This window comes from Sciurus vulgaris (genome assembly GCF_902686455.1).
Source record: "Sciurus vulgaris genome assembly, chromosome: 3".
NCBI lineage: Eukaryota > Metazoa > Chordata > Mammalia > Rodentia > Sciuridae > Sciurus > Sciurus vulgaris.
The window spans coordinates 36,132,902-36,155,432 of NC_136463.1; the positions used below are offsets into that span (position 1 = coordinate 36,132,902).

At 34.2% G+C, this 22,531-nt stretch overlaps 1 protein-coding gene across 1 annotated transcript in view; it reads left to right on the plus strand.

Annotated features, from left to right (window-relative positions):
- BRIP1 (BRCA1 interacting DNA helicase 1) overlaps positions 1-22,531 on the plus strand; it is a 182,801-nt gene that overhangs the window by 121,901 nt on the left and 38,369 nt on the right. Inside the window, 2 exon segments of the mRNA XM_079131358.1 lie at positions 10,042-10,201; positions 11,465-11,586. Of these exon segments, the coding sequence (XP_078987484.1) occupies positions 10,042-10,201; positions 11,465-11,586 (282 nt within the window).

A 22,531-nucleotide genomic window follows, 5' to 3' on the forward strand; every position in this document is an offset into this window, starting at 1 on the left:
ATAGTATGTAACAGATTTCATATTTTTCACATATGTAAACCCTAAAGCTGTGTCAGTGTACTTTCCTTAAAGTTATTTTATATTTAGGTACCTGGTTAGAATATTTAAGAGAATTTAATAATCATTTGAGTATTTGTATGTTTAGTTATTACTGTAATTTCTCTGGCAAGAGGGAAATAATTTAGGTATATAACTGTAATTTGAGTGTCACCACCAATGGGAATGGAAGAACTACTGAATTAAATATTCTGTTACTTGAAATTGAAAAATTGTTATAGGAAATTATCATGTAAATAATCAAAGTGTTTTTGCTATAGAACTATACTCCCAATTCACATGTAGCCCTGTGAAGTTGTTAATGGAAGGCTTTTAAGGTACTTTTAAAAAACCTCCAATGAAGAGATTGAAATAAACACACTGTACTCACTATAAATATTGTCTCATAATCATCAAATTACCCCCTCTTCAAAGTGTTCTTTATATTTCTTTACCTGAACTAAAATCTGGAGATACCCAGAGGATATTCTACTTTCCTGTCAATTCTTTCAAGTTGTGACTTTTTTTTTTTATGGGTGGGACACCAGGGATTGAACCCACTGAGCCACATCCCCAGCCCTTATTTGTATTTTATTTAGAGACAGAGTCTCAGTGAGTTGCTCAGGGTCTCGTTAAGTTGCTGAGGCTGGCTTTGAACTCTATCCTCCTGCCTTAGCCTCCTGAGCTGCTGGGAGTGCACCACTGTGCCTGTCATGACCATTTTTTCCTCTCAATTTACAGTACCTCAGATTTAGTATACTATCCACTCTGTATTTTGCTTTCTGAACCTTTACATATATATTTTAAATAAGAAGGGAGGGAGGGAAAGAAAGATGGGGAGGAAGGGAAGAAGGAAGGAAAGTGAAAGCTTTGGGACTCATTAATAAAAACTGTAGTCTCTTGAGCACATGTCTTGTAATCCTATCACTCTTTCCCCTTCATTTTTATTGTCATCTAACAAATCACCTGAATGATCTTTTTTGAGGATTTTGGTTCCTGATTTTGTAGTTGTTCTTTCTTTGCCTTATTCTCCTCCCTGACTTTCCATTATTTTGGACCTTCCTTTTTTCTTCATTTGTTAAATTTATCCAACAATCATTTATTGAGTATTTTCTATGTGTCAGGTACTATTATAGGTACTAGACAATCAGTTGTGTGCAAAACAAACAAAAGTTATTGTCCTCTTATACTCCAGGGAGTAGGTGGCGGGAGAGGGAGAGAGGGAGGGAGAGAAACCAGATACACAGAAAGATACCAGTATGTTAGATGATGTTATGAATTGGATGGGTCTCACCAAATTTCTTATGTTGAGGCCCTAAACCCTAATGTGGTTATGTTTGAAGATGGGGCCTCTAAGAACATAATTAAAGGTAACTGAGGTCATGAGGGTGGGGCCCTGATCTGATAGGATTAGTGTCCTTATCTAATAGGATTAGTGTCCTTAAAGGAAGAGGCATCAGAGGGCTTCCTTGCTTTCACCTCTGCTCAAGCACAGAGGAGAGGACATGGAGAAAAGGCCACTGTCTGTCTATAAGCCAGGTGGAGAGTGCTCACCAGAAATCAAGTTGGTGAACATACGGTTTTTATATTCTCATCTTCCAGAATGGTAAGAAATAAAATTTCTGTTGTTTAAGCTACCCAGTCTGTGATATTTTGTTATGGCAGCCCAAGGGCACTAATATAGATGGTGGTAAGTGCTATGTAGAAAGCTAAAGCAAGAAAAGAAGAAAAGAGAATTCTGGGGATTTGAAAAATGGTTTGGAATTTTAATTGGATGGTTTGGGGAGGCCTGTCTGAGAAGGTGAGATTGAGTAAAGGTCTAAAGGAAGGAAGAGGGAATGTTAGAGGGATTGATTATATTGAGCAATTAGGAGATAGTGCAGCTGTAACAGTGTTGGGCTGAGATAAGGGGAATAGGATATACAGCTGGAGAAGTAGCTGGGGTAAAATCATGGCTCAGTAAGAATTTAGATTTTATTCTGTATGCCATAGGAAGCCATTGAAGGCTTAGTTTTTAAAGGATTATAATGACTGCTCTGTGGAAAATGGACTGAATCTACAGAGCAGAGGGAGAAGCAAGGTGACTAGTAAAGTCTCCTGTAATAATTTAGATGAGAGATGGTGGTTACTCGTACCATTGAGGTAGCAGTGAAGAGAATAAGAACTGTTTGAAGTCTAGCTATAATTTGAAGATTTGTTGATGAATTAGGTGTGCAATATGAGAGAGAGAAGGTAAAGTTTTCCTGCTGGACCTTTTCTGTGTGTTTTCATCTATATGTATTCTTAGTTTCATCTTTTGTCTTATTTTCCTAATTTATAATTTAGTTCTGACCTTTCCTAAGTACCACACCCATATATTCAACTGCCAGATCAACATTTCAATTTGGGTATCTTAAAGGCAACAAACTTGTAATCTTTTCTTCCAGTCTTGGCCCTTTCCAGTGTTGCCCGTGTGATTTAATGATACCGTAATCCATATTTGGACTAATCAGATATCGATGGGGCATCTGTGAACCTTTTTCTCCCTTTCCTGTCTTATCCAGTCCAACTACCTTATTCATTTTATTTTATAATTTTTTTTAGTTGTAGGTGGACACAATACCTTTTTTTTCTATTTTTTTTTTAATGTGGTTCTGAGAACTGAACCCAGTGCCTCAACACATGCTAGGTGAGCTCTCTACCACTGAGCCCCCTGATTCTAAATTTTAAATATTTTTATAACGATTTCTTTCTGTACGGTATAATATAGGTCTTTTTTAAAAAGGTAAAATCATGGCTCACATGTAAAGTGGACACATCAAAAATTTTATTAAACTCACTGATTAATAAGGAAATGAACATGATGGTAAGGGCAATTCAGAAAACATTTGAAGGGCAATATACTTATAGGCAATTAATAGAAGAATAGAATATAAGATAAGTGGCCTGAATACAAAATAGGTTAATGTGCTTTAGGCTAGTAAACTGTAACTTTTGGTTATCTTTTCTCTTGGAGAGAAATAATTTTAATTTCTACTGGGCAAAAATATACAAGTTAAAATATAATTTCACTAAGTCCAGGTTCTTAGTAATAAATGGTAAATTCAACAAAATGTGTTTCCTTTAGATACTTCTGTAGTGGAGTCTTTTCCTCTGTTTGAAATAGAAAGTTTGTGCTGCCTATTTTTATTTTAATTTTTGCTTTCCTATCAAGTTTTGGATATTTTTTCTTAACTCTTTCTAATTCAAACCACCTTTTATCTTTGGCTTACTTTATTGGTAGCCTAAATGTATCCGCTCTTATTGCTCCTCTTATTTATATTAGCAACAGAGTAATGTAGTTTGATCTCTGTTTTTTTAATTGTGAAATATGTGGGTATATAAGTGTAATGTGTATATTTTACGAAATAATAATAACATGGACATCTGAGTATCCACTCCTCTATGAGTTTTATATTGAGTTAATTTTTGCATATTGTAAAGACAAGATCTAACTTCAGTTTTGGCGTGTCATTATCTAGTGTTTCCAGTTCTGTTTGCTGAAAAGACTGAGTCATGTATTATCTTCTTAGTAGACATAAAAAAAGCATTTGACAAAATTCAGCCCACTTGCATGATAAAAAAAAAAAAAAAACTTTCAATAAACTTGGTATACAAGGAAGTTACCTTATAATAAAGTCCATATCTGTAAAGCTCATAGCTGACAACATATTCACTGGTGAAAAAAATGAAAACTTTCCAATAAGATCAGCAACAAGCAAGAGAATGTTGCCTCTCACCCTTAAATATGGTATAGTAGTAGAAGTTCTAGACAGAGCTATTAAACAAGACCACCAGAATAGGAAAGAAAGAAGTAAAATTGTTGCTGTTTACAGCTAACATGATCTTAGATATAGAAAACCCTAGGGGGCTGGGCTTGTGGCTCAGTGGTAGAGTGCTTGCCTGGCATGTGTGAGGCCCTGGGTTCGATTCTCAGCACCACATAGAAATAAAATAAAGAAAGATCCATTGACTACTAAAGAATTTTTTTTTTTTTTGGTGCTGGGAATTGAACCCAGGGCCTTGTGCTTGTGAGGCAAGCACTCTACCAACTGAGCTATCTCCCCAGCCCTGAAAAGTATTTTTAAAAAAAGAAAACCCTAAAGGCTCCATTAAAAATCTGTTAGAACTGATAAATTCAGTAAAGTTACAGAATAAACAAAAATCAGTTGCCTTTTTGTACACTAACAATAACCTATCTGAAAAGGAAATTAGGGAAACTATCCCATTTGCAATAGCACCAAAATAAATAAAATACTTTAGAATAAACTAAGTATGTAAAAGACATATATTAAAAACTACAAAACACTGCTGGAAAAAAATTAAAGATTCTTTTTGTTGTATACTGTTTTGATTCCTTTCTTATTTTCTTGTGTTTCTACAATGGCAACCAAAACATAAGGAATCTCTACAACTCAATATCAAAACAATAACCCAATTGAAAAATGGGCAAAGGATTTGAATAGACATTTCTCCAAAGATGACACAGAAATGGACTACAAGGCTATGAAAAGACACTCAACATCATTAATCATTAGGAGATACAAATTAAAACCACAATGAGATACCACCACATACCACTTAGGCCATTATCAAAAACACTGAAAATAACAAGTATTGGCAAGGCTGAGAAAATAGAAGGATCCTTGTGCATTGTTGATAGAAATGTTAAATGTATTTTTCATCATGGCCTCTCTACTTATACAAAAAAGCCATTGGGATTTTAATAGATTGCATGGGATCTATATTTGTTTTAGTTTTTCTGTATATGTTTGGTAGACTTTAGCACTGAAGTCATCAGGTCACAGGTTTTCTTTCGTAGGTCACTTTGTTGCTGATTCAATCTTACTAGGTAAAGCTCAGACTTTTCAAGATCAACTTGGTAGATCCTGTGTTTTCAGGAATTCATCAGTTTCTTCTAGGTTATCCGGTTTGTTAGAACATCATTGTCTAATCTTTTAAAATCCTTTTTATTTCCATGGCATCATTTAAAATATTTCCTCTTTTTTTCTGATTTTAAGCTATTTTCTTAGTCTAGTTAATCAATTTTCTTGATCTTTTCTAAAGAACAACTTATTTTTATTGATTTATTCATTTATTTTTTTCTGTTTTCTGTTCTTTTTTTGTATTAGGGATTGAACTCAGGGGCACTCAACCACTGAGCCACATCCTCAACCTTATTTTATTTAGAGATAGGGTCTCACTGAGTTGCTGAGCACCTCGCTTTTGCTGAGGCTGGCTTTGAACTTGTGATCCTCCCATCTCAGCCTCCCAAGCTGCTGGGATTACAGGCATGCACCACAGCACCCGGCTAATCTTTCTTATTTCCTTTCTCCTACTATTTTCTAGTTTCTTGAGGTATATCTTTGGTTTATTTACTCGAGATCTTATTCCTTTATTAATGTAGGCATTTATACTCATACACTTTCCTCTCAATATTACTTCTGTTGCATACTTTAAGCTTGGTATCTTATGTTTCATTTTTTGTTGGTCTGAAGACAATTTCATTATTTTCCTCCTGTTTTGAATTTATTTATTTTTTAAAATATATATATTTTTAGATGTTGATAGACCTTTACTTTATTCATTTATTTATATGTGGTGCTGAGAATCAAACCCAGTGCCTGACGCATGCTAGGTAAGTGCTCTACCACTGAGCCACAACCCTAGCCCCTGAATTTATTTTTCAATGTTTTTATTAGTGTGTTATTGTTATACATAATGTTGGGATTCATTCTGATATAACCATGTATGCATGGAATGTAATTTTCTCCACTTTCATCCCCAGTACTTTCTCTTTCATTCCCCTCCTCCCTCCCTCTGTTCTCCTTCCTCTACTCTAATTGGTCTTCCTTCTATTTATTTATAGGGTTTTAAAATTGGTGCTTCATAGATATGCATAAAGGTGAAAATTACTGTGGTATGTTAATATATGTACATAGCATAGTTCGGTCAATTTCATTCTATAGTTCTTCCCCTTTCCTGTTGTTCCCTCTCCTTTTCTCCCCTTCCGCTACTCCACTGATCTCCCTTAGGTTTTCATGGGATCCTCCCCTACTTTTTTTTTTTCCTTATTGTACTTTAGCTTCTGCATATGAGAGAAAGCTTTCGACCCTTGACTTTCTGAGTCTGGTTTATTTCACATCTCACTCCAGTCAGAATGGCAGTCATCAAGAATACAAATAATAATACATGCTGGTGAGAGTGTGAGAAAAAGGTTCATTCATACATATTCTTGGTGGGACTGCAAATTAGTACAACTACTTTGGAAAGCAGTGTGGAGATTCCTCAAAAGACTTCCATATGACCTAGCTGTCCTTCTTCTTGGTATTTATCCAAAAGAACTAAAATCTACATACTATAGTGATACAGGCACATCAATGTTTATGGCAGTGCAATTCAACATAGTCAAGTTATGGAACCAGCCCTGGTACCCGTCAATAGATGAATGGATAAAGAAAACGTGGTATATATACACAATGGAGTTTCACTCAGCCATAAAGAAGAATGAAATTATGGCATTTGTTGGTAAATGGATGGAACTGGAGAATATCATGCTAAGTGATTTCTTTCTTTTTTCTTTTTTTGTTTTTGTTGTTGTTGTTGTTGTTTGCGGTCCTGGGGATTGAACCCAGGGCCTTTCACATGTGAGGCAAGCACTCTACCAACTGAGCTATATTCCCAGCCCAGTGATTTCTTTTTTGAACTATGCACATACTATTCAAAACTGTACTGCTTAATTTCCACATATTTGTGAATTGTCCAGTTTTCTTTTTGCTGTTGAATTCTACTTTGATTTCGTTGTGGTTGAAAAAGATTCATGGTGTTGATTGTAGTCTTCTTAAATTTTTTAAGACTTGTTTTGTGATATAATGTGATCTATGCTAGAGAACATTCTGTGTGAAGTTGAGAAGAATGTGTATTCTGCTGCTATTGGGAGAAATGTTCTGCATATGTCTGTTAGGTCTTGCTGATATCTGGGTTGTTTAGATTTTCTGTTTCCTTACTGATCTTCTGCCTGGATGACTTATCCATTATCAGAGGTGGACATTGAAATCTCCTACTATTATTGTGTGAACTCCTTTCAGTTCTGTCCAATATTTGCTTGAAATATTTGGATTCTCTGATGTTGGGTACATATATAATTATTAAATGTTCCTGGTGAATTAACTTGTTTATTCTCATGTAATTTTTTGTCTCTTATGACATTTTTGACTTAAAATCTATTTGATGTCATCAGTTTTGCTGCCCCTGCCTTATTTTGATTATAAGGAATAATCATTTTCCCAACCTTCTATTTTTCAGCCTATTTGTGACTTAAATCTATAGTGAGTCATTTATCTATGGGATTAAGTTTGTGTCTATTCAGCCATTTTATGTTTTCTGATTGGGGAATTTAATCCATTTGTATTTAAAGTGATGACTAATCATTTGTTTTCTTTCATTGTGTAACCTTTTTGTCCCATTTTGCCTCTCATTATCTTTTTTCCTGGAAAATAAAAAAATAGTTTAATAACTTCTTAGCTATGTTTGAAAAACTAAAATAGTTCTTCCTTTTTAATTAAGGTAAATTTGAGTGATTTCTGTGTGAGGAAGTTTTGTTCAAGTTATAAAATTTACATTAACAGTGTTTTAAAGTTGTAATGTAAACCTTTAAGGCAACCTAGAAAAATATATTCTGTATCTCTGCTTTCTTTTTGTTCTTGCCTAGTCCCTGAATTATGGTCTTACAAATAATTATTATATGCTGACAATTTTGTTTAAAAATTGGATAGAATCAACAGACTTTAGAACTAACTCAGATATATCAAAGAACTCAACAGCATTATCTTGCAGACAAGTTTCTTAAAGACTCAGTAATATGTAAGAATTTTGTTTTCCTTATAAAATTTTAAAAGTGGAATCAATATTCCATATTGTGCTTTGTTATTTTGGTACTTAAGGTTTATATATGAATCTATGATAATTTGCTTATGCATAAAATTCTGAAGTTCTTAGAAACTTAAAAAAAAGAATGTTGCTTTCTTCAACTCTTATAACAAATTTGAAATAATTGGACTTATCATACCTGCTTTTAAATCTTTTAAATCATGTTTAATTTCCTAATATTCTGAATTATTTTCTATATAATGGGAAAAAAATCTCTGCTGGATTTCTTTAGTGGAAATTTTACACATTGAACTAATTGTTATTTCTCAAATTTTCTTTTTAAAATGGATTTCTTTTAATCTAGTTTTGGTATATATCCTTCAGTTATCAACATAATTGACTAGCCCAAGGAGCATGAGAGGGTTTTCTCCAGATCTTGAATATTTGTGAACTATATTAAAAGTTGTTATCTCAGGATCAAGGAATCAAAGATGAAACGTTGTCTAGTGTTTTCAAATATAGAGAAAACAGTACATCATGAGTTAAATTCCATTAAGCATTAATAATTATGCAAATTCATAACAGTTCATTTGATTTTATATATTTTTGAGATATTTTATTCTTTTCTCAACCCTTTTCTAATTTTAGTAGAGAAATTTAAATAATTTAATAAATTATAATGAATGTCATTGATTCTTCCAGTCTTCCCTGAAAATCCAGTGTGACTGTTGCTGTAAATACTGTCAGGAGTTGTTTTTTTGTTGTTTTGTTTGCCTATACTTTGTAAGCACTGGTGAGAGACTTGGATTCAGAAACAGGACATAATCCAAAAGCAGATGCTAATAGCCAATTCACGATGTACTCAAAATAGAAGACTTTTAGATTGATGATAACCCTACATTACCATCTTATAAAAATGGGTTCATTTTCATTCTTTAGGGAATTTGCATTGGTTTCTTGCCTACGTTGTAAAAACTGGTCCACATTGTATAGAATGTGTGTTATACGACAATGGATAAAATGGTTAAACTTAAATCACACTCTGTACCGTTGGCTTTTGTCTTTTTCATGTATTATCTTTTGTCTTTGTTATTTCTGTTTTTTGTATATATGCTTTATTTCACTTTCTAGCTTCTTGAAAGTTCTTTTAGTTTCAAAAATTTTAAATAAGGATATTCTAAGCTATAAGATCATTTCTAAGTGTTGCCTTTGCTGTATTTCAGGTTTGAAATGTGAATTTTTTTTCATCATTCATATCTAAAGATGATCCTCTGCAATCCATGTTTTTTTAAGAATATGAAGTTTAGTGTTTGGCGTTTCCTATTTTTTTCAATTACTTCGTATTTATTTTTAATATTCCATTATTAGAATGTGTTCAGTTTAATAAAGTTTGCTTGAAATTCATTTAAATTTTTTTCTAATAGAGCCCATTGTTATTTCTATATATATTCCAACATGCCCATTTGTTTTCTATTGTTGACTGAGTCTTTGTTTATATATTTTTTCAATTTGAGTTATTAATGATCACATTTTCAAACAGTGAGCTTAGTTACCTTTGTACTTAGTAAAATGATCTTAAGAATCTTCATTTAAGGATTCTCTTGTTAAGAATAGTAAGGAACTTTACCTTAGACTTAAATAGTTTAAAATATATCAACATTAGAGATTGAGGGTATAGCCTAGTAGAAGAGCACATGCTCAGCATGTGCAAAATCCTGAATTCAGTCCCCAGTACCACAAGAGAAAAAAAAAAATTCTAACAGAAGTAATTTTTTTTCCTGCTTTTGAAATCACCATGATGCAATAATAGTAGTAGCAGTAGCAGGAGCAGCAGCAGTAGTAGTAGTGCTAATGGCAAAAGTACTGGTAACAGAAGCTGATAACATTTATTCAGCTCTTACTATGTGCCAGGCATCTTTCAAACCTCTTTAAATTTGTTAAGGAATTTCACTCAATAACAGCTGTATGAAATATTGCTTACCTTATATATAGATAGAAAAACCACAGGAAAGTTAATAGATTTGCCATAATTACATTATAATCCTATTAGCTCTAAACAAAGGTAAATTTGTTCAGCAGGATACCCAAAAATTTAATATTTTTCTTTCCCTGTTTTAGCTATTAGAAAAATTAAGAGAACGTTGGCTCTACACTGGTTTGTGGCATAATCTGGAGTTGGTGAAGACAGTCATCGTAGAACCACAGGGAGGAGAAAAAACTGATTTTGATGAATTATTGCAGGTGTACTATGATTCAATCAAGTATAAAGGAGAGAAAGGTAACTGGAAATTATTTCATGGTTAATGAAAAGTATTTTTTATTACAAAGTAAGAAGTCGATATTAGAATTTCATTTCTATTATATTTTTAAGTGAATTGCAGTTAGGAGAAAATTTATATTTTCTTATCTTAGGGGAAAAAAATAAAAAATTCTTTTGTTTGCAATTATCCTCCTATAACATTTTCACTTGTGTGCGCCAATTCCACTTTTAAGAAACAGCATGCATTCAGGTAGCCCATAGTTTTCCTTAGACTAACTGAAATATTTTGTGCAAGAAGGTAGTTAGGATGTATATAAATGTTTTCCTTACTACCCAGATGAAACATATATTCTTATGCAAATAATGTACTTTGTGCTTCTAGTCTATTAAATAAGATACATTTTGAGTTTTTAAAACATAACTGAGAATTCAGTTTTCAGGTTTGAGAATTTCCATAGAGTTTTATGTGAAGGACTAATAGTAATGGTTTATGAACAATGCAGCAATGAAGATATGATAATTGTCAATATCTTTTTAATGATAAGAGTATGTATAGTGTTTGGTATTGTGTTTTGTACATTTTTCAGTATAATATTCAGTCTCATAATTAGTACACATACGTTATTTAAATTGTTCTGAGAATTTTATTTTCTGGTGGTAAAAGGTAATGATTGAAACTTAATTTTTAGTTCCTACTTGCTCAGTTATACACAGTTCTACTCTAGTATGGTTTTACTGCATGATTTTTCTGGGAGATATATAGTTTGTAAATTAGTTTGCTACCATATTGCATCTAATTTTGTTTTGTTTGTGTGTATGTATTTTTGCAGTGCTGGGGATTGAACCAAGGGCCTTGCACATGCAAGGCAAGTTCTCTACCACTGCATCCCCAGCCTTTTTATTTATTTATTTGTTTATTGTCCTGGGAATCTAACCCAGGGGCATTCTATCACTGAACTACACCCCTAGGCCTTTTTCTATTTTTATTTTGAGACAAGGCCTCACTAAGTTTCTGAGGCTGACCTCAAACTTAAGGTCCTCCCACTCAGCCTCCTTGAGTAACTGGGATTACAGGCATGTACCACCACCCAGCTTATTTCCATTATTTATTTAACAACAATAAACCTTAAAACTATGTCTCTTAAAAGTATTTTATTTTGATTATTTTAAATTTGATTATTTTGAACATGATAATAATTAGTCTTTACAAAATGACAAGAATAAGCTGCTTCTGAGAATTTTGAGCATGCCTTTTAAAATGTTTATTTTCTGTTGATTAAGATGGAGCCCTGCTCATAGCAGTTTGTCGTGGTAAAGTGAGTGAGGGTCTGGATTTCTCAGATGACAATGCCCGTGCTGTCATAACAATAGGAATTCCTTTTCCAAATGTGAAAGATCTACAGGTAGGCCATCAAAGCCTTAAGAAGTTTTATCATAGAAATCATTGGTTTGTATGAAGTTAATTATACATTTTTCTTATATCCTCATTTTATCTTTATGGAAAATCTGAAAAAGGTTTAGTAGAAAATGCTTATTTTATTTTTAATGTATACTGTTTTTTGTTCAATAAGAGTGATCCTAGGTCACAAGCACCAGTATCCCAGGGAACTTGATAGAAATACAGATTTTTAGGCTGCATTCCAGAACAGCTGAATCAGAAATGCTTGATGTAGAGCCCCACAATTTCTGTTTGGTAAGCTCTTAGCTCTAGACTCATAGTCCTCCAAGAGAGTCTAGGATCCTCTCTCTAGTGCGCTGCCCTGCATATTTCACAATTTCAGCTGCACCATATTCTGATCTCTTCCACTTCGGCTCAGTAACACCAATATACTCTGCTTGTACTTAAGTGTTGTGTGCTGTAGCCAGGAAATCACCCAAGCAGAGAGCTGAAAATAATGGCTCACAGAGGCTACAAGCTGGTTTCATGACTCAGTCCAAGCTGGAAGCCCTAGAATTAGGAGTATTGATGATGCAGTCTAAGGACAAGGGCCCGAGAGGCCCCCAAGGACTTACAAGTCTTAGAAATTCAAAGACCAAAGTACTGTGAAGTCTGATATCTAAAGGCAGTAGTAGCAGAAACCTGCCAGCTCTAGAAGAACCATATAGAGAAAGTTTTCCCCCTTACTGCTTTTCCTCTCCCATCCTGGCCCTCAACTGGTTAGATAGTACTTATTATGGTTTAAATATTAGGTATCCTTCCAGAAGCTCATGTGTGAGACAATTCAGGGTTTAGAGGTGAAATGATTGGGTTATGAGAGCCTTAACCCAATCAGCAAATTAATCCTCCTATAGGGATTAACTGAGAGGTAACTGAAGGCCAGGGGCTAAAGGGGTTTGCTCCCTTTGGGGATTATATTTTGTTGATCTTGCAAGTGAAGTGTCAGCCGCTTTCCTCTGCCACACTCTTCTGCCATGATGTTCTGCCTCACCTTGAACCCTGAGGAATGGAACCAACTGTCTATAGACTGAGATCACTAAAACTGTAAATCTCCAAATAAATTTTTCCTCCTTGAAAATTGTTCTTGTCAGGTCTTTTAGTCATAGCAGTGAAAAAAACAGACTAAAACAGTGCCCATTCATGTTCAGGTCTGGTTTTTCCCACTCAATTTGCTGACCCACACACCTGTCTTCTCTAGAAATACCCTCCCAAACTCACTCAAAATAGTGATTTACCAATTCTCTAGGTATCTGTCAGCCTAGTCAGAACCCAAAATTAACCATCACAGTTGATGTTACCTTTCATCGAGGCAGATATTCTGTAATTTCTTGTAGACATTTGAAGGTGCTAGTAATCTGAGACCAAAACTTGAGGTGTTCTTGCCATTGAAGTGACTCATTGTATATGACCTAGATCTTTCTTCCCTGGGTGCGACCAGTTAAGATATCATACCAAAATAGAAGTTCTTTCAGTAGGATGGTTATTAATACTTTTCTGGGTACTATGGATTATATAATTTTATTTACTTATTTTTTCTTAAGTATAGCAATCTTTGGGTAACATAAAGACCACAAGCTACTACTACTCCCATAACCTCTGGATCTCTTCAGAACTTCTGAAAGTCCTCAGGAGGTGTGTCACCTAACAGTTCATAATGTAATCCTTTCAGCCTCTACTGGCTTTGGTGGCTTCTACTGCCTTTCTCCAACCAGCAGTGCTACCACTAAGGGTGCTGCCACATGCGGGCCTCCGACTCCTATTCTAAAATGTCTTACTCTGCCTTGACTGCTACTTACTTACTGCTACTGATGGAACAGTTCACATCTATTCTAGAAAACTGTTGCATCAACTGCATTTATTAGTGCTGCATTCCACACAAGCTGAGTGCTTCTGATGGCACTGTTATTGACACTGGTACTGCTGCTGTCTGAGGTCTTATCATTTTACCCTGTTTCCACATTATTGCATTATTGCTGCTTTGTTAGGGTGGATAGAATTCCTTTCCCTCTTTATATTACATGTTTTTCCAATATCTTAAATAGACATTTTTTTCCTCTAAAACTACTTTTTGTTTTTGTTAATATTCCTTCTACTTCTCGAATCTGTATGTAAGTTCTCTTTTTTTAATAATTTGTTTTTATTTAGTTTTTTAGTTGTAAATGGACATAATACCTTTGTTTCATTTTATTATTTATTTTTATGTGGTGCTGAGGATCGAACCTCACATGTGCTAGGCAAGTGCTCCACCACTGAGCCACAACCCCAGCCCTCTGTGTGAGTTCATGAAAGCTGGAAAAGAAGATAAACTTTATGACTAATATTAGGCTATACCAGTATTACACTTGCAAGATAGTGAAGCTTGAAAGGATTCACATCAACCTTATAGTACCAGTTACATCTGAGGAGGGATGATATTGGAGGATGAGAAGGGAACAATACTAGAAATAGTTATCAAAGGGGACTTTAGCTTTTTCCATAATTTTTAATTTTAAAATTATGAAGTTTTTACAAAAGCTTCAAGAAAACATGATGGGAGGGCTGGGGTTGTAGCTCAGTGATAGAGCACTTGTCTAGCATGTGTGAGGCACTGGGTTTGATTCTCAGCACCACATATAAATAAATAAATAAAAATAAAAGTCTATGGACAACTAGAAAGTATTTTTTAAAATAAAATATGGTGAGAATATTGTTATTCTTTGATATTTGTTTTTTGGTTTTTTGACAAAAATTCTTAAAATTTAAAAGGTGTATTTGTGAAGAAAAAAATGTGACATTTTACCTTCTATTTTCTCCACTTTTACCTTATGGTAAAGGAAATTGCTCACTTTTCCCATGGTAAAAGAAATTGCCCACCTTATGTCAGCCAGGAACCAGAGAGAGAGGTTGAAATGTGAGGGAAGGGTGGAAGGTTCCAATATCTCCTTCAAGGGCTTCCCCAGTGTCCTAACTTCCTCCCACTAGACCCCACTTAGACCCTACTTCTTAAAGATTCAGCTACCTCCTAACAGCATGACAGGCTGGTGACCAAACCTTTAACACATGGATCTGGGAGGACATTTATCCAAGATCAGTACTTTATCAGTACTTTCCTTAGAATAAATTCCTTCCAGGCAATATCTCGGTCTATCATCGAGGGCTGGGGGTGGGGGAGAGAAACAGGTCACCTGTCATGATCCTGCTTGTCATTGTTCTGCTTATCCAAGTCCTAGTGGCTCAAGTACATAAAATCACAAAACATAAGTGTCATTGAATTCTAGATAGAGAAGAAGAGGATATTCTAAAGTTTTTCCCTAGTGCTTCCCAAAAAGTGCAAATATGTTGGACCCAAGAATAGTCTAAGCTGTAGGGTCAAGGGACAGGAAAAGAAAGAAATGCAAGGAAAGTGTATTTCTTGTTGCCATATGTCTAGATCAGTTCTTCCTGTATAACAGTTCTAAAATTCACTGACTTAAAACAATAATCATTTGTTATAGATCATACATTTGTGGAGTGGCTAAGGCAGAATAAGTTATTGATAATATTTATTTGTGTGCATCTATGGGATAAAAGAGAAATAGAAAACTTTCTTATTTTAATAAAATCCAATTTATCTTTTTGTTTGTTACCTATGCTTTTGGTATCATACTTGGAAACCATAAGCAAATCCAAGGTTATGAAATGTGCCCCTCATGTTTTCTTTGAAGAGTTTTATAGTTTTATCTCTAGTTACTGATAGGAAAATGTTTTTGCCATTTAGCAGTTTTCTGTGTGTTATATGCTTTTTGTTCCTCAATTCCATCATTACTTGTTTTGTATTTTGTTGATTTGTGGTATACTACAGATTGAATATGTTATCCAAAATGCGTGGGACCAGAAGTATTTGAGATTTGGGAGTTTTTCAAATTTTGGATTATTTGCACAGGCTTTACTGGTTGTGTTATTAAAGAGAATGTCTTTATTACTCATGACTCTACTGAAAACTTAGGAAACAGGTTGGTGAGAAAATAGGTTTATTCAGAACCAGCTTTGAGGAAGATAGAGGAGAACTTCCTGTCTCAAATCTCTCTGTCAATGGGGATCAAGGGGTTAGAAGACTTTTGTTTTATTGATTGATTGATTGATTGATTGATTATAGTACCGGGAATTAAACCCAGGTCCTTGCATATGCTAGGCAAGTACTCTGCCACTGAACTTCATCGATAACCTTTTTTAATTTTATTTTGAGACAGGCTCTCTCTAAGTTGCTTGGGCTAGCCTTGAACTTGAGATCCCCCTGCCTCAGCCTTCCAAGTAGCTGGGATTACAGGCCTATATCAAGGCACCCAGCTTGGAAAGCTTTTATAAGAGAAGGCAGAGTGGGACAAAAGACAGGAAATATACATTTGTAGATTTAACCTGACTATGTTAATCAGAAACAGGTCAGTCTCATATTCTCTGGTGTCGGTCAGGCTTGGGGACAGCCCTTCAACCTTTACTCTTGGTATGGGGAAATAAAGAATACAGTAAAAGTTATCAGGAAGTTGCCCTTAATTTTAAAGGGAGTCTGTTTCAGTTGAACACCCCTTATCCAAAATCTGAAATCTAAAATTTTCTAAACTCCAAAACTTTTTGAGTTTCATATTGTTGATCGAAACATTTCAGATTTTCACATTAGGGATCTTCAGCCTGTCTTTTGATTCTCTTCTTTTTTGTGTACTTTTTAGTTATTTTGTCAGAGTTTATGTCGTGAATTATAACTATCATCTTAATCTCCATTCTTCCATTTTATATTGTCACATTGTATCTTTATATGTGCAAATTAATATAAAATTATTTTTAAAAGGATATCATTTTATGTATTATTTAATTTTTAGTTCATGGTTGAATGGAGGTTTGAAATAGCTTATTAAGACTACATTTGGGGGGTCCAGGATGTAATTCAGTGGTAGAGCGTTTGCCTGGCACATGTGAGGCACTGGGTTTGATCCTCAGCACCTCATAAAAACAAATAAATAAAATAAAGATATTATGTCTGCCTTCAACTAAAAAAATTTTTTTTAATTTAAAAAAATAGATAACATTTGGTTTTGTTGTTTAAAAAAAAAATGCCTCCATTCCTAAACTTAATTAAGGCACAGTAATAATAGTAATTACTGAGTAATCATGAACATGAATGGTAATACATATTGATGTGACTCATATAAGGGCAATCAGAACCTGTGCAGTGGCACACACTTACAGTCCCAGTGGCTCAGGAGGGTGAACCAGGAGGATCATGTGTTCAAAGCCAGTCTCAGCAATGGTGAGGTGCTAAGAATTCAGTGAGACCCTGTCTGTAAATAAAATACAAAATAGGGCTGGGGATGTGACTCAGTGACCCGGTGGCCCTGAGTTCAATCCCTGGTACCCCAAAATTTAAAAAGTTAATAAAACAAAATAAATAAAAGGGCAATTAGTGTATTATAGTCTTAAGTTATTAAAGGAGTTGTATAAGAAAATACTCAATGCCAAATAGCATCATATTTTATTTAATAAACAGTAGAACCTAATAAACAGGGCATATCTTATATTGATTTTACTATCACTCTTTGTATTACTTTACTATTTCTGTGTAACAGATTATCACATAGTACCTTAAAACAACACACATTTATTAATTCCATGTATCATGGATCTGGGCATGGCTGAGATGAGTCCTTTCTTCAGAGTTCCAGAAGGCTGCATTCTCATCTGGAGCTTGGGATCCTCTCTCAGGTTCATTCAGCTTATTATCAAATAATAATTCTGAATTATTATCCAAGTTAAGTTCCTTGTGGTTGTAGGACTGAGGTTCTTTATAACCCAGGACCTCTCTTGGCTCTAAGAAAGCTACTCAAAGTTCCTTGTCATATGTCCTCCTCACCACTCTCTCGTGGCACAGTAGTTTACTTCCTCATGACCAACAGGATACTTTTTAGTACCAGTCAGCTAAGATAGGATCTTTTATAAGTTCTAATCATGAGAGTTACTTCCCATCCCTTTACCATATAACACAACCTAATTAAGGGAGTGACTGTTCCGTACTGCTATATTCTGTTGGCTAGAAGGAAGTCAAGATTCTGCCCTCAGCCAAGGGAAGAGCACATAAAGTGTCAGCTTAAGGTGTATCTGCCATCCTGTATTCTGTAAAAAGTGTTGGCAGACTAATTGATTTCCATAAATGCCTCTTCCAAAACTATCCTTCAACTTACTGGACTTTAAGCTAGAACTTTATAGTTTTCTTTAACATTAATACTCAGTTTAACATACAGAAATAATGAAATTTATTCATAAGTGAACATTTTAAATATTCTATATTATAGAAATGAAACAACCTATTTCAGCATTATTTTCCCCATTTCATTTTATTTCACGTTTTTAAAGGTTCAGATCAGTGAGTTAGAAAGTGATTTGAGTGGGAAAAAGAAGGCAACGACATTAATTTTATGATACTCACTTTTTTCTTAAATTTAAGAAAGATTATGGAAGTAAAAATTAAACTACAGTTTAAAATGCTAACTTAAGACTTTAGAGTCTCAATAGCAGTTTGGCTTTTAGAGAAGCAGGAAAATGTATGTTTGAGCCAAATATACGACTTCTTTGGCTGTGACCAGGATTTCCTCTTCCCACCTTGGGGACTAGAAAATAGAGGTAGGAAAATTTCATTTTGGAGCCAAGTGTGACTTGTTTAGTTCAAGTCATAATTTATTGCACATACCTTAGGGACCTGAAAATAAAGAAACCCACTATGAAATGTTGATAATGGGCCACTCTGAAGGGCAAGCATTAAGCTAACTTTCCCAGTGAGGATTTTTTTCTCTTCTACCTTTCCCAGATGCTTCTGATCATTCTATAAGAACATACTTAATCGTATAATAGTTAAAAAGAAAACTTTCTATGCACTAAAATGAAGTATTTGAGGGGCATGAGAGTGAAGCAAGGCTTTTATATGACTGGATATCAGTGGAAAAGTATAACTAAAAGAGAAGTTGTTTTCTTTTAATGCAATTAAGTCACAGTATAACAAGACTGCCTTTTTAGTAAGTATTTAAAGCAAACCCTTTGGTCAGTTACAACTACAAAAGCCTTCAACATTATGATTTAGTCATCCACATCTCAGATTGGTAACATGGACATAGTTTGTAAGATATGATAAAATATAGTATTTAGATTTTAAAATGTCATTCTGTTTTATATTAAGATAGTCCTTTGTGAAGTTTTGTACCTTTACTCCTCTGAGGAAAAATTAATAAACAAAGCATGTGGTTAAAACTTTTATAGATTAAAAATGTTGAAGTAGCATGTTAAAATTTTTATAATTGGTTTAATAAAATTTGATAGTAATATTCATTGTCAGAAGTGCTTTTACAATGATGAAAATAATTTATTCAGGTAATAAACTGCATTTTTTTAGCAGTATAATATGTTTAGTTTCCAAAATAATTTTCTTTTTTCAGTACTAGGGATTGAACCCAGGACCTCCTGCATGTTGGGCAAGTGCTCTGTCATTAAGCCACATCCCCATGCCCTAAAATAGATTTTATTTGGAAACTACTTAAAATTAAGATAGTAATCTAAATATCTATTTTAGTATTGGCCTATAAGAGCCATTTGAATTCCTGTTTTTTTTCTTCTTAATTTTGGAAGCTTCTTTTAGCTTTCAGTGTACAAGCTATTTGAATTTATTATTTTAATCAATCTTTTAAAATTATATTCATAACAATAAATTAAAAAGAAAATTCCATTACGATTTAAGAACACAAGCATCTACTTTAATTTTGTTACATTAGTTATTGTCTCTAACAAATACACACTTATATAAATAGGTTTCCACACATTGTGAGCACTTTATAAGACACTATACAACAGGCTGCTTGCCCTAAAGATGACAGCATTAATAAACATACAGGACACATTAAACTAGTGCTTTCAAGTGTCAAAAAATTATCAGATGAGGGCAGTACTAGAGTTCTTAAATCTGACAGATTTTTTTTGTAAGGAGAATAAGTTTTCCCACATTATTTTGGTTGCTATGACAGTGGTATGAATATTCATGAAATGAATGGGGGAGGGGTGCAAAGGACTGTAATAATCAAACACAATTTCACTTTTTGAGTAGATTCATCTACCCTTTTAGAGTAGATTCATTTACTCCTTTAGAATTACTTTTCTATCATAATTATTTTAATGATTAAGTGTTTCAGTATTTATTAATTCATTTAACAAACATTTACTGAGCCTAATTTGTACTAAATGCAGGAGATGTAAAAATGAACAACATGCTATCTCTATACAGTGATGTCTGTAATTTAACATATAACATTGTCTTGGTGGAATAGAAACTAGTTGCTCAGATGCTTAGGAAAAATGAAGTTGATCACCACCTTTCACCTCCTCTGCAGACATCAATTTATTTCTCTTGACTTGCCTAAAAGGGATGGAGGGACGAGAAAGGTGAGCTATGAATCTTACCTACACTGAAATTTAAACATACAAACTGGGCTGGGGATATAGCTCAGTTGGTAGAGTGCTTGTCTTGTAAGCACAAGGCCCTGGGTTCAATCCCCAGCACTGCAAAAAAAAGGAAAAGAAAAACTACTCATAAACATACAAACATTTGATAAAATGGAATGGGTTCATTAGAGACCAGATTACAACAAAAACTATCTAGCTTCTAAGACTACTCAGAATAATGAAGCCGACTTTTTTTTTTTTTTTATAAATACCTGGCTAGAAGTACAAAGTACTATTGTCGACTCTGGTAACACAGTGATATACTACACAGATTGTAGCCCCTTGTCTCATAGAACTTACAGTCTAGCAAGGAATGTTCACATTAATGTAATAAACAATCACAGTTGTGATGAAGGCTATAAGAAAAGTCACAGGAACCATGAGAATGTTATAACAGGTCTTTATGGGTCAAGAAAGGCTTCCTGAGGAAGTGATATTTAAGCTGACACAGGAAAGAAGGCTGGGAGTTATGTAGGTGAACAGAAAGGATAAATAGTATTCTCAATAGAGAGAACAGCACATGCTAAGGCCCTAATGTGTGAAAGAGGATAGCAGTTTCCAGGAATTGAAAGAAGCTGAGTTAGAAAGTGAGTTGGAGACTGGCATGTGAATACAGACCAGGAGAGGTATTTAGGAGCCAAATCACTTTTAGAGCTCTTTATGCCATTTTCAGGATTTGGGAGTTTATTCTGAACTATGGGAAACCAGATCCAGGAACAGAGCCTGAGGTCAGAGTGGAGTGGAGTTCTGGTTATAGTGTAGCATCTGATACAGAAACCCACCTGGATCTAGCCCCAATAATAACACATGGTTACCCAAGGGAAATGCTATGTATATAAACTTAAAGGACTGTAATACTAAACTGTTTAACATTTAGGAGTCCAGCAACTTGCTGTTAGAGTTGTTGGAAATACTTATACAAAATCAAAACTATGGGAGAAAAACCTTGTCACTTCTAAAACTCTAGAATAAGTTCAGCTTCCATTACTTACGCTTTTTTCCCTCCTTAGAACATTTTTAATAGCTTTAAAAAAACTTGGTTAAAAGTATTACTAAGTATATCTTGAAGTGAATATAAGTAAGCTGTCTAGGTTGACAACTTATATATCTCCCTGGGCAGTGAAAAATGAGACAACAAAATGCTTAATTCCCATCCCTTCTGAAAAACGAACAAACACTACCAAAGCAGCAGCAGTACCTCAAAGGAAGCTATGGAATGTTTTTTGATTTTTGTTTTCTCTAAAAAGAATTCTTTTTCTTCAGAGCAGAATTTTGGTTGTAGATTTTCATCAGTTTTCTCTTCTAGGTACCCTCAAAGCTGACAGGGTGCAAACATGTGGATGGTCTTTGGATGCATTGTGTCACTTGTTTTTCCAACAATAGAGTTTTAAGGTCTCAGATAAACTGTGCTGTAGTAGTCATCGCTGTTCAGCGTTTATAATATCGAAAGTTTGAAACTTTGAGAATGAATTCAGTTTATGCTTTCTAACTGTAGGGCAGATAACACCAATGTGCCAGGGAGACTAGTAAGCTGAAAACAAACAGCTCATAGTGTCTTTTCCTGTTGCATCAAATTTATCAGACTTGTGGCTTAAAATTACTTTACATCAGAGTATTTTAAGTTTGGCACTGTTGTCACTTTGGACAGGATAATTCTCTGCTGTGAGGTCTGTCCTGTGCATTGTAGGACATTTAGAGGTATCTCTGGCCTTTATCTACTAGCTGCCAGTAGAAACAGGCCCCTCGTCCTTGCCTGCCATTTTTAGTCAAAAATATCTCTTCATTTAGTCAAAAATATCTCTTTAGACATTGCAAATACCTTCTGGTAGGCAAATTTCTCTCAGTCGAGCATGACTGCTTTATACAGTAAGACATACAAATATGTCATGAATTAAAATGAACTATATGCATTTATTTTAAAATTATTTTTTATCAAGTTGAAAAAAATCCACTAAAGCTTTTACTGAGAGTCTAATATATACTGATACAGTAGATGACTTCTTAAAATAACAATACCTTGGCTTCCACCCCATTCCCAGCCCCTGCTTCTGAGAGGGGTGGTTTTCACTTTTAGCTGTATTTACCTTCATATTTTATTTTTATTTTAATTGGTTTTAGACATAATAACTTCCTATTTCAAATAAGGATTTCAGCTCACTCTACTTTTCCTTTATATCATCTGAATATAGTTATGTCATAATTTAAAAATTGTCTTATCAATATTAACATTGCCATGATTATGAAAATACTATTAACTGTAGTCAAACAATTTCCTTCTTGTCTTGAACTGTTAGTAATACACTCCTCCACCCACCTTTCTTCTTTTTTTAGATCTTTCATCTTCATCTAAATCTGTCTCCTTCAAATAGATCTCACTACAATTTTTTTATTAGACCTGTCAAAGAATATGTCATTTTCTC